Here is a 13,403-nt window from a genome sequence, read left to right as displayed (position 1 = left end):
CCGAGCGGCTACTTGGTCAGGTTCAAACACTTTTGCAAAGTTCTACAAGTTTGATACCCTGGCTGAGGAGGACCTTGTGTTTGCTCATTCGTGGCTGCAGAGTCATCCGCACTCTCCCGCCCGTTTGGGAGCTTTGGTATAATCCCCATGGTCCTTACGGAGTCCCCAGCATCCACTAGGACGTTAGAGAAAATAAGATTTTACTTACCGGTAATTCTATTTCTCGTAGTCCGTAGTGGATGCTGGGCGCCCGTCCCTAGTGCGGACTTCTTCTGCAATACTTGTATATAGTTATTGCTGCAATAAGGGCTATGTTTGGTTGCATCAGGGTTGATCTGATGCTCCGTTGCTGTTCATACTGTTAACTAGGTAAGTTTATCACAAGTTATACGGTGTGATTGGTGTGACTGGTATGAGTCTTGCCCTGGATTCCAAAATCCTTTCCTTGTACTGTCAGCTCTTCCGGGCACAGTTTCTCTAACTGAGGTCTGGAGGAGGGACATAGAGGGAGGAGCCAGAGCACACCAGTATCCAAATTCTTTCTTAAAGTGCCCTGTCTCCTGCGGAGCCCGTCTATTCCCCATGGTCCTTACGGAGTCCCCAGCATCCACTACGGACTACGAGAAATAGATATACCGGTAAGTAAAATCTTATTTACTGTGGGGTCATTCCGAGTTGATCGCTAGCTGCCGTTGTTCGCAGCGCAGCGATCAGGCTAAAAATTGGCATTTCTGCGCATGCGCACGGGCCGCAGTGCGCACACGCGCTGTACTTTCACAAAAAACGATGCAGTTTCACACAAGGTCGAGCAACTCTTTTCCATCGCTCTGTTGATCGGTGAGTGATTGACAGGAATGGGGCGTTTCTGGGAGGTAACTGACCAATTTCCGGGAGTGTGCTAAAAAACGCAGGCGTGTCAGGTGAAACGCAGGCGTGCCGGGGAAAACGAGGGAGTGGCTGGCCGAACGCAGGGCGTGTTTGTGACGTCAAAACAGGAACTAAACAGACTGAAGTGATCGCAAGGAAGGAGTAGGTCTGCAGCTACTCTGAAACTGCTTGATAAAAAATAACCCCGTTCTGCGATCCTTTCGGTCGCACTTCTGCTAAGCTAAGATACAGTCCCAGAGGGCGGCGGCTTAGCGTTTGCACTGCTGCTAAAAGCAGCTAGCGAGCGATCAACTCGGAATGAGGGCCTATGTTACTATCACTGTAATCCTGAAATAAATGAACAAGTTCATCTCAAGTAGCTTCTGACCATCACTAAAAACAAATGTGTGCACCTCATCACATACTGACATAAGGCGCTATACACATTTGAACACTGGATTCGGGTGTTGGTTGCGCAACCAAACTCAGTGTGTTATCCGCAAATCAAGTTATGTCCATGTTTTATGTAGACAACCCCTATGCTTTAAAAGAAGTCTTAAACTCTCCCATTGTGGGGGTAATTCTGAGTTGATCGCAGCAGGAACTTTGTTCCTCGGAACAAAGTTCCTGCTGCGTCATTCCGAGTTGGTGGTCATTCCGAGTTGTTCGCTCGCAAGCTACTTTTAGCAGCTTTGCACACGCTAAGCCGCCGCCTACTGGGAGTGAATCTTAGCATAGTAAAATTGCGAACGAAAGATTAGCAGAATTGCGAATAGACACTTCTTAGCAGTTTCTGAGTAGCTCCACACTTAGGGGGTCATTCCGAGTTGTTCGCTCTGTAAATTTCATCGCATCGCAGCGATTTTCCGCTTAGTGCGCATGCGCAATGTTCGCACTGCGACTGCACCAAGTAAATTTGCTATGAAGTTAGGTATTTTACTCACGGCTTTTTCTTCGGTCAGGCGATCGTAATGTGATTGCCAGGAAGTGGGTGTTTCTGGGCGGAAACAGGCCGTTTTATGGGCGTGTGTGAAAAAACGCTACCGTTTCTGGGAAAAACGCAGGAGTGGCTGGAGAAACGGAGGAGTGGCTGGGCGAACGCTGGGTGTGTTTGTGACGTCAAACCAGGAACGACAAGCTCTGAACTGATCGCAGATGCCGAGTAAGTCTGGAGCTACTCAGAAACTGCACAGAGATGTCTTTTCGCAATATTGCGAATCTTTCGTTCGCAATTTTACTGTGCTAAGATTCACTCCCAGTAGGCGTCGGCTTAGCGTGTGCAAAGCTGCTAAAAGCGGCTTGCGAGCGAACAACTCGGAATTACCCCCTTACTCGGCAACTGCGATCAGTTCAGTCAGTTTCGTTCCTGGTTTGACGTCATAAACACACCCAGCGTTCGCCCAGACACTCCCCCGTTTCTTCAGACACTCCCGCGTTTTTCCCAGAAACGCCAGCGTTTTTTCACACACACCCATAAAACGGCCAGTTTCCGCCCAGAAACACCCACTTCCTGTCAATCACATTACGATCACCAGAACGAAGAAAAAACCTTGTAATGCCGTGAGTAAATTACCTAACTGCATAGCAAATTTACTTGGCGCAGTCGCAGTGCGAACATTGCGCATACGCAATTAGCGGAAAATCGCTGCGATGCGAAGAAAATTACCGAGCGAACAACTCGGAATGAGGGCCCATGTGCACTGCAGGTGGGGCAGATGTAACATGTGCAGAGAGAGTTAGATTTGGTGGGTTATTTTGTTTCTGTGCAGGGTAAATACTGGCTGCTTTATTTTTACACTGCAATTTAGATTGCAGATTGAACACACCACACCCAAATCTAACTCTCTCTGCACATGTTATATCTGCCTCCCCTGCAGTGCACATGGTTTTGCCCAACTGCTAACAAAATTCCTGCTGCGATCAACTTGGAATTACCCCCAGTGTCCCATACTGTGTTTGACACCATAGCGCTTGGGATCAACGCTTTCATCAGTCTAGACTGTAGAAGTAGCCTAACTCAAAGCCCTACCAAACCCAAGCAGCACATCAGCATGACTGGATCACCTAGATGGAAAACATTGGGGAAAATCTCCCGTTCGCTGACAAAATCTATTCAGCTATTATTTCTATATTAATTATCCAGCAGTATGCCTCATATTAATAATGGCGGTGGTGCAAATTAATGATGGCGGTGCTGTATATTATTGATGGTGTACTGCCTATTAATGATGGCAGTACTGCAAATTAATGATGGCAGTGCTGTGTATTAACAGAGCCGGCCCTAACCAATATGATGCCCTAGGCAAGATTTTGGCTGGTGCCCCCTAGCACCACCGCTGGTACCGCCTCTGACCTTGCACCTCTTTCCCAGCACCATCACCCCTCACCCATAGCAGTCCTTATTTTGGTGTTTTTGCTGGCAAGGGGCATGGCCTCACAATAGTAACCCCAATTCCAATTACGCCACACAGTACTGAAACTTTATTCACATTTGATCATGCGATAGTGTCCATAATTCATATTACATCACACCACACAGTAGTACCACTTTACCTTATAAACATTACTCCTCACAGTAGAGCCCCTTATTCACATTACATCACACTGAATTGCTCCTTATTCACATTACACCACACCCTATTGCTCTTTATTCACATTAGACAACACAGTAGTGCCCTTTCTATATGTAATGCCACATAGTAGAGCACCTTATACACATAATTCCACACAGTAATGCCCCTTACACATATGAGACACAATATTAATGTCCTTACAAACAATGCGCCTTACAAATTATGACAACCTTTATTAATGCACTTTTACACATAATGTCCCTTACACATTTGCTGCACATTATTAGTGCCCCTATACACATAATGACACACATAGTGCCCCCTACACATTTGCTGCACATTATTAGTGCCCCTATACACATAATGACACACATACTGTAGTACCCTGTTACACATATGCCGCACATTATTAATGCCCTTATACACATAATGACACACATAGTGCCCCTTAGACATATGTTGCACATTATTAAGGCATTTTTACATGACACACATAATGCTCCTTACACATATTCCGAACACTACTGCACAACCAACCCACTCACATGCACACAGCACTCACACTGCCAATAACACTGTGACCTCTGCCTCTGCTTGGATACAGATGTGTCCTCATAAATCTTGCCTCAATGCTAACATCGGGCACATTTTTTTAATGAAAATGCATCTTATTTGCATTGCTTTGTGGCTAGGATGCACAAGCAGTTTCTGCTGATTAAACTGATATGCAGCATGCCTATATACTGTGTGAGACTGTGGCTGTATCTGCATACGAAATGCTACACACAGAATATAGGCATGCCACATATCATTTTAATCAGCAGAAGCTGCTGATGCCCCTAGGCATATCAAATGCCCTAGGCAATTGCCTAGTTTGCCTGTGCCTATGGCCGACTCTGTGTATTAATGATGTCTCATGTTAATAATGGTGGTTCCCAGGGGTGTGTAATGCTCGTTGCCAGGGGTTTCATGCTCTGTCTCTTGATGTCATGCTCATTCTCAGGGGTGTGTAATATTTTTGCCAGAGGTTCCATGTTCGTTGCCAGGGGTTTCATGCTCTGGCTTTGGGTGTCATGCTAATTCTCAGGCGTGTGTAATGCTTGATGCCAGGGGTAATTCTCGTTGATAGGGGCAATGCTTGTTGCCAAGGGTGTATACTCACTGGTGCCAGCCGCCAGAGCGCTGCTATCCTGTTCCCCCTCCTCCCACCCATAGTAGTCCGCTCGAGGGGGGGGGAGTTTCACAAAATGATGCGGTTGCGTTGTGACATTGCAACGCAACCGTGTAATTTCGTGAAACTCTGCCCCCCCCCCAAGCGAAGTACTATGGGAGGGAGGAGGGGGAGCAGGATAGGAGCTAGTACGTGCCGCCGCGGAAGGCACCCTGTATGATTGCATGGCTCACCCGCTGCTGGAAACGGCACTGCCATGACCTCAGTGCTGCGAGGCAGTAATGCTAACCATTACACCATCTGTGCTGCCCATATATGTTTGTTGCAAGCTTCTGAATGCTGACTTCGAGTTGGACTACAGTATACATAGTAATGCCATCCGTGAAGTATTCCCAGTACACACGCAACACCGTAGATCGAGGAATTTTGAATGTACGCACAACTTCAGAAATAAATTGTCCCATCCGTCAGGCACCCACTGTCATACCCCGTTCTAACTCCGATCATTCATATCGCCCTGCCATGAGCAGCCTAGGCGGTGTTCACACTGACTCACGAGTTGTCCAATTACAGCTGATACAGGTCTGGGCATTTCCAAGACGTGACAGTACGATGGCGCCACCTACCGTTAACCTTTACATACGGCATCCCATGACTTTTGGTACTTCAGTGTATGTATACATACTGTATCACATCACTTTAAAGGGAAATTTAGTTAGGAACAAGAAAGGCAAGTTTTTTTTAACATAACCCTATACAGGCCTAATAGAATTGACCGCTAAAAATGTTACAATAATTGAACAAAACATAAACATACTATGCGAAATCTAAAGAGTAAATGATCACCTTTTTGATCTTGTTACTTAGGGTTTAGCATAGAAAGATGTGGACTGAGACCCTCGTTCAGGTTGGATCGCAAATAGCGATCAAGCAGACAGAGGCATTCGCGGGGTGGGAGAGGGGAGGCAATGCATCGTTTCAGAGACGGAGCGTTGCGGGGGTGGCGGAGAAACTGAGACGTGGCCGCACGAATGGGGGGCGTGGCGTGGCGTGGGCGTGATCAGGGCAGCTGCGTGACATTTCACACAGCCGCTCCGATCACAAAGATGGTGGGGGGCCTCTAGCGGTCACAGCCAGGCTGCGCCGGCAGGAGGCTTCCCTACTTTCTGCAGTCACGCTGAAATAGCAGTTCAACCGCAATTTCAGTGTGGTCGCAGAGGGGAGGCGGTGGTTAGCATGCTGGGCGGCCTTACCCTGCGATGGGCGGCCCCCAGCATGCGAACAAAAGGATTGCAAATTCTGTTATTAAGCAGAATTTGCAATTTTTACTGGATAGGGTCCTGGAGTCCCGCGGCGGCGGCAGCCCAGTGCGGGCATAAATCACTTGGAAAATGTCCGCCGTGACCATTTCCGAGGGATGTGCATTATGCCGGAGAGGAAGGGGCCCGTGAAGGAGGCTGCACGCGTGTCCTCTCATCTATTAAAACGCCCCTATATGGTGGGTCCCATTGTTTGGCCCAGGGTTCTCCTGTGCAGAGCAGTTCTGTTATGGTTCTTGACAGAGATTCTGTTGATGTTTATTATAAATATGTTCCAGGGACCCTTCATGTGTGTGAACACTAGCCCTGTGCATACAGATTCTAAGGGGGGGCACACACGGAGAGACGTATACCCTGACTAGATTGCTTAGAAATTAAGCACGGATCTTTCCATGTGTGTGCCCCATAGCGATAACGATGAGCGGTCCCGCACGTCCCTATCGCTGACTCTAGTTTGACCTGCATGCAGGCACAATCTAGTTACATCGTTCAATTCACCGCTGAGTGACGTGAGCGTCCGCCACGTCCCCCCCCCCAACACTTAGCATGAGAGATGTGTGCTGAGCGTTCTGTGGTAGGTCACGCAGCACACATCTCCCCTGTGTGTACCCTTCCTTTAAGGAAACCCAGTGTATTGACCTGTATAGAATTCAAATACACCTTTGGGATGAAAACGGGAAGTTGCAAAACACAGAGCACATGGTAGGAAGCAGTATAATACGCTGCCGGTAACATAACTGCATCCCGTATAATACAGCCATCTGGATACACAGTCCTGTCCAATAACTTGTGATCATAAGACACTTGTTCCGGCTCTGAGTACACCCTTCAGTGGTTATGTTTCCGGGCATTTGTCAGCAAAAGGGATAAGCTTTGCGGCTCATTCTTATACAGGAATAATGCTTTCAGACACCTATTTTCCCAGCACACTATGGGGGACATTTACTATGCAGTGATAAGAGCGGAGAAGTGAGCCAGTGGAGAAGTTGCCCCATCAACCAATCAGCAGTTCTGTATCATTTTATAGTATGCAAATTATAAATATGACTTTAGTGATGATTGGTTGCCATGGGCAACTTCTCCACTGGCTCACTACTCCGCTCTTATCACTGCTTAGTAAATGTCCCCTTATATCACACTATGCTTTACCTACAGGTTAATAACAAAACACGTTGTGATGTGTAAAATTATCATTGGTTCTTCCATGCTCCTTAATTTTCACCAATGCAGAGGGGTTGGTGAAACAAAATGGTGGCATCTGTGAAGGAGCAGACGTTGGCACAGGCTAAGGAGGAGCGCTTTCCTACGTACTAAGTAAGGATGCTGGTAGGCCTACGTCTGCAGAACAGTGCGGAAAGGAGATTTCATTTGTAAGTTAGGTTAGTAAAATGCGATGAGGTGGAGTTGGCATATTTTGGGAGTGCTGTTCTCTGTGTGGGGAGAGGATGGTTGTTTTCATTCAAAGGATTCAGTTATGTATCCAGGGCAGCCAGGAGCTGAGTGGGGCTCGGGTAGATGTGTGGCCATGCCCCCATCGGAAAAACAAAATACTATGCGCAAAGGGGGACATTTGTCTCCCTCAGCAGCTGACCCAGGCCCCTCACAAGCCCAAGTCTGTATAATTGGTACCCGCCCCCCTTCCCTCTCATTGCCCATGTATGTACCAGCTAAGAGCTGGTAGCCCCAGGTGCCTCTACAGCATTAGGATGATGTGGAGTTTAATACAAGTCAGTTTGCTGAGTGTATCTTGCGTGTTTTGCTCCGCGATGCTCCAGGAGCTTCTGCATCTGGGGGGGTAGTGGTGGTGGTGTTGGTGGGGGATAACTAGGGTACTCTCATGTGTGCAAAGATCAGAGTGGCCATGTTGATGGAATTGCGACTAGGCGGAGTTGTGCGGTAGTGTAAATGCTTTGATTTTCAGGCAGATGTTTTGCACCTAGGGCCTAATTGAGACCTGATCGCAGCAGCACAATTGTTCTCTAATGGGTAAAACAATGGGAGTCATTCCGAGTTGATCGCTCGCTAGCAGTTTTTAGCAGCCGTGCAAACTCATAGTCGCCGCCCACGGGGGAGTGTATTTTCGCTTTGCAGGAGTGCGAACGCCTGTGCAGCAGAGCGCCTGCAAACACATTTTGTGCAAAACAAGACCAGACCTGTAGTTACTTATCCTGTGCGATGATTGTTGCGACGAGTGACACGGTAATTACGTCAGATACCATCCCAGTAAACGCCCGGCCACGCCTGTGTTTTTCCAAACACTCCCAGAAAACGGTCAGTTGACACCTAGAAACGCCCTCTGTCAATCTCCTTGCGTTCGGCTGTGCGTGTGCGATTGGAATCGTCGCTAGAACCAGTGCAAAACCACAATGGACTTCGTACCCGTATGACGCGCGTGCGCATTGCGGTGCATACGCATGCGCAGATTAGCCGTTTTTTTTCACTGATTGCTACGCAGCGAACAACGGCAGCTAGTGATCAACTTGGCATGACCCCCAATGTGCAGTGCAGGTGGGGCAGAAGTAACATGTGTAGAGAGAGTAATGGGCCCTACACATTTGTTGATCCGCCGCCAAGCTGACCGACGGCGGATACGGCCGACGTGCGACCCGACAGCGGGGGGGGGGCAGTGATGGGGGGAGTGAAGTTTCTTCACTCCCCCCGTCACCCGGCTCCATAGCAGTGCAGGCAAATATGGACGAGATCGTCCATATTGGCCTGCATGCACAAGCGACGGGGCACCAGCGATGAACGAGTGCAGGGCCGCGCATCGTTCATCGCTGGTGCCTCCACACTCAAAGATATGAACGGTATCTCGTTCATTAATGAACGAGATCGTTCATATCTTTCAGTATTCTCACCCAGTGTGTAGGGCCCATTAGATTTGGGTGGGTTATATTGTTTCTGTGCAGGGTAAATACTGGCTGCTTTATTTCTACACTGCAATTTGTATTTCAGTTTGAACACACCCCACCCAAATCTAACTCTCTCTGCACATGTTACATCTGCCCCCCCCCCTGCAGTGCACATGGTTTTGCCCATTAATGAACAAATTTGCTGCTGCGATCAGGTCTGAATTAGGCCCCTAGTCTAGTACTGGTGCAAGTGTGCAATGATGATGAGAATCATACCAGGCATATGTATTGGGGAGGTGCATCCACAAGGGTGTAGGAGAGATGGTGGTGTGATGGTTAGAATTGCTGCCTCACAACTATGGGGTCATGAGTTTGAATCCCTAACCAGGCCCCTATGTGTGTGGAGCTTGTATGTTTCTTCCTTGTTTGTGTTTATTGCCTCCTGGTGCTCCGGTTTCCTCCCACATACCCAATGTACTATGGTGTATATGTTAATGGGGCAGGGACCGTTGTGACAAATCTCTCCATACAATTCTAGGGTAGCAGAGATGGGGGATTGGTGGGTACTGACTACTTGGGCCTGGGCTTGCTAGAACGCTTGGTGGGGGCCCTTCGCAGTGTGGCTTTGCGCATGGTATTTTTATTTTTTTCCCGGAGAGGACGTTGCCACGCCTCCCTGATGATTTGGTCATACCCCACCCCCAGTACCCAGGCCCATTCATCTCTTGGCGGTCCTGTACAGCGCTGCATAACTGCTGGCGATATATCAATAAACAGTAATAATAATAGTACAACTTGAATACAGGTGAATATATGTCTTTAGTTCTGTGCACGCAATGCAGAAGGAATTAAAGTATACTCGTGTTCAACTCTGCGTCAACCACATTAAATGCTGCTGCCAAAGTCGGTGTAAATCATTCTAGTACATTGGGTGTTATTCAGACCTGATCACTGCTGTGCGTTTCCGCACACTGGGCGATCAGGTCATAACTGCGCGTGTGTATGCACTGCAATGCGTACGCGCGTCAGACAACAACGGGCATCGCTGGGCAGCGTCAGGATGGTGTGAAAATTCCGATTGCACAGGCGTTCGCAAGGTGATTGACAGGAAGAAGCCATTTGTGGGTGGTAACTGACCGTTTACTGGGAGTGTCCAGAAAGACGCAGGTGTTCCCAAGCGTTTTCAGGGCAGGTGTGTGACGTCAGCTCCGGCCCCGATCAGCCTGATGTGATTGCACTGGAGGAGTAAGTCCTGGGCTGCGCAGAGACTGCACACAGTGGATTTTAGCAGCTCGGCGTACACATGGGATCGCACACTTGCACAGCGAATTTACACTCCCCATGGAGGCGGTGACTATCTGATCGCAGGACAGCAAACTTAGCAGCCCAGCAATCAGGTCTGAATTACCCCCAAAGGCAGGTCTCCATGTGTGTCCAGCTGCACATGGGAAGTATCTGACTTACGACTTGCCAGTACCATCTCGCCGTTCTTTATGTGAGAGGCACAGTGTGAATGTGCACAATTGAAACGTTGTAAGCTCATTTTGAGACCTATTTGCACCCGGGGATTTCCAGTCCTTATTACCGGGCTGTGAGTCTGTACAGAGCTGTGTGATGCCATTCTGTCTTACCGTGTTCATGGTTGTTGATACAGGTCTGCGGGATCTGACTCTATCGGCTAATCCGGCCATTTCATGCTCTGGGTGGGCTCGTCTGGCTATCGCTGTGGCTCACAGTTCCCAACTGCGGACCCTAAACCTGGACTACAACCCGCTTGGTGAGTGGAGATCTTTCTCTTTGTGTCATTGTGTGAATTATTGTGCGTCAGCTCCAAATCATTGTGACCACACACTGTGACCATTGTACATACAATTCCTGTTATTCGCCCAGATGGTTAGCCAGACTGGGAGATCACTGTAATGTATCACTTCCTCCATTGCCCTCTCATCTGTGCTACTGCACATGTTGGAACATATGCAAGCCAGAGCCCCCTGGTACGGGGAGGCAGGCGGGGGGTGTGCCTGGTATGAACCTACGCCCCTGTATTGTTATATTGGTGCAAGTGTTCATTTTGCCGCTATGTTGTCTGTATACTATTGTGTTGTATTTGCGCAGCAATCATCTTGCCACTAAGTTGTCTATGTATCTTTGGGCTGTTATATCTATGCAGGGCTTCATATTGTCACTATGTTGGCTGTATATTAGGGTTCATTATATTTTGTCAACATTCATTTGGCGGGATATAATGTCGCCCGAGTCCAGCAGCCATACGGGCTGCCGACCAAACTTGAATGTTTTATTAAAAGGACAATCACTTACAAGGCAAAACCAAAAAATATCCAAGTTTGGCCGGCATCCCGCACGACTGCCGGACTCGTGCGGCATTAGATCCCGCTGTTTATATCAACATTGACCATTCATTATGTTGACACTGATGGAATGTTGACTTGATTAGAATGTTGAGAAAATGTTCCTGGTGGTCCAGCGGTGACTTACTTTGTTCGGCAGGTCGGGTGGCTCCATCGGTTTCTTAGAGGTCTGGTTATGATGACCTCTGTCTGATTCTGGTTCCGGGGATGAGTGTCACTTACCCCTAAACACCCCCAGTGCCTAACCAGAACTGCCTATCCCGCAGTCTAAATCTACCCCCTCCCAGTGCCTAACTCTAACCTACCCCTCTAGTGCCTAAACCTCCCCTTCTGTGGCCTATATCTAACCTACCCCCTAGTGCCTAAACCTCCTCTCCTGTGGCCTATATCTAACCTACCCCTCTAGTGCTTAAACCTCCCCTCCTGTGGCCTATATCTAACCTACCCCCTAGTGCCTAAACCTCCTCTCCTGTGGCCTATATCTAACCTACCCCTCTAGTGCCTAAACCTCCTCTCCTGTGGCCTATATCTAACCTACCCCTCTAGTGCCTAAACCTCCTCTCCTGTGGCCTATATCTAACCTACCCCTCTAGTGCCTAAACCTCCCCTCCTGTGGCCTATATCTAACCTACCCCTCTAGTGCCTAAACCTCCCCTCCTGTGGCCTATATCTAACCTACCCCCTAGTGCCTAAACCTCCTCTCCTGTGGCCAAACCTTAACCCTTGCTTCTTGCAGCCTAACCCTATCCCTCCCTTCCTGCAGCCTAACCCTAACTCACCCCCCTAGTACCTACCTCTAACCTACCCTCCTGCAGCCAAACCCTAACCCTCCTCTAGCCTAACCCTAACACTCCCAGCCTGTAGCCTAACCTTAACCTCCCCTAATGCAGCCTTACCCTACTCTCCTGCAGACTATCCCTAACCCACCCCCCTAGTGCCTAACTCTAACCTACCCTCCTGCAGCCTAACCCTAAACCCCCTCCACAGCTTAACCCTAACCCTCCTCAAGCCTAACCCTCCCTGCCTGTAGCCTAACCCTCATCTCCTGCAGCCTTACCCTATCCCTCACCCTAGTACCTAACTGTAACCCTTCTCTTCCGCAGCCTACCCCTAACTGTCGGCATTCTGAAAATGTGATATCTCATATGTCAACATCATAGCTGTTGACATTATGATAGTTGTCATAGTGACTGCATACCATATAGTATTGTGTAGTTGTATCTGTGCAGGAATCATAGTACCGCTAAAGGGCCCTACACACTGGGCGATTTGAACGATGAACAATTTTTCAGAAACGATTTGTTTGCATACATACTGAACGATTTGTATTAACGATTTGACATTGCAAGCATCAATATCGTCCAAATTGGCTTGCATGAATAAACAATGATAAACCATAGATGAACGACTGCAGAGACGCGCATCGTTCATCGTTGATGACTACACAGTGAACAATATTAATGATATATCGCTAATTTTTCAACGATATCGCCCATAACACTATAAATTATCTATAAGTGTGTAGGGCCTTTAAGTTATCTGTGCAGCATTGTGTTGTTGTATCTGTGCAGGGGATCACATTGCCTGTATATCATTGTGTTGTTGCATCTGTGCAGGGGATCACATTGCCTGTATATCATTGTGTTGTTGCATCTGTGCAGGGGATCACATTGCCTGTATATCACTGTGTTGTTGTATCTGTGCAGAGGATCACATTGCCTGTATATCATTGTGTTGTTGTATCTGTGCAGAGGATCACATTGCCTGTATATCATTGTGTTGTTGTATCTGTGCAGGGGATCACATTGCCTGTATATCATTGTGTTGTTGCATCTGTGCAGGGGATCACATTGCCTGTATATCACTGTGTTGTTGTATCTGTGCAGAGGATCACATTGCCTGTATATCATTGTGTTGTTGTATCTGTGCAGGGGATCACATTACCTGTATATCATTGTGTTGTTGCATCTGTGCAGGGGATCACATTGCCTGTATATCACTGTGTTGTTGTATCTGTGCAGAGGATCACATTGCCTGTATATCATTGTGTTGTTGTATCTGTGCAGGGGATCACATTGCCTGTATATCATTGTGTTTTATCTGTGCAGATGATCACATTACCTGTATATCATTGTGTTGTTGAATCTGGGCAGGTGATCACATTGCCTGTATATATATCATTGTGTTGTTGCATCTGTGCAGGGGATCACATTGTCCGTGTATCATTTTGTTGTTGTATCTGTGCAGGGGAT

General features: G+C 47.9%; 1 protein-coding gene across 2 annotated transcripts in view; it reads left to right on the top strand.

Moving 5' to 3' along the window:
• LRRC73 (leucine rich repeat containing 73) overlaps nt 1–13,403 on the top strand; it is an 88,218-nt gene that overhangs the window by 38,531 nt on the left and 36,284 nt on the right. Inside the window, exon 4 of one of the 2 annotated variants that reach the window (XM_063918786.1) lies at nt 10,437–10,559. The exons of the other annotated variant lie outside the window; for it this stretch is intronic. Within the exon in view, the coding sequence (XP_063774856.1) occupies nt 10,437–10,559 (123 nt within the window). The remainder of the gene's footprint in view (nt 1–10,436; nt 10,560–13,403) is intronic. 2 annotated transcript variants of the gene reach the window in all.

The sequence above is a fragment of the Pseudophryne corroboree genome, chromosome 4 (assembly GCF_028390025.1).
Source record: "Pseudophryne corroboree isolate aPseCor3 chromosome 4, aPseCor3.hap2, whole genome shotgun sequence".
Classification (NCBI taxonomy): Eukaryota; Metazoa; Chordata; class Amphibia; order Anura; family Myobatrachidae; genus Pseudophryne; species Pseudophryne corroboree.
Note: the sequence above shows the minus strand (reverse complement) of the source record. Positions and strands in the feature narration are given on the sequence as shown.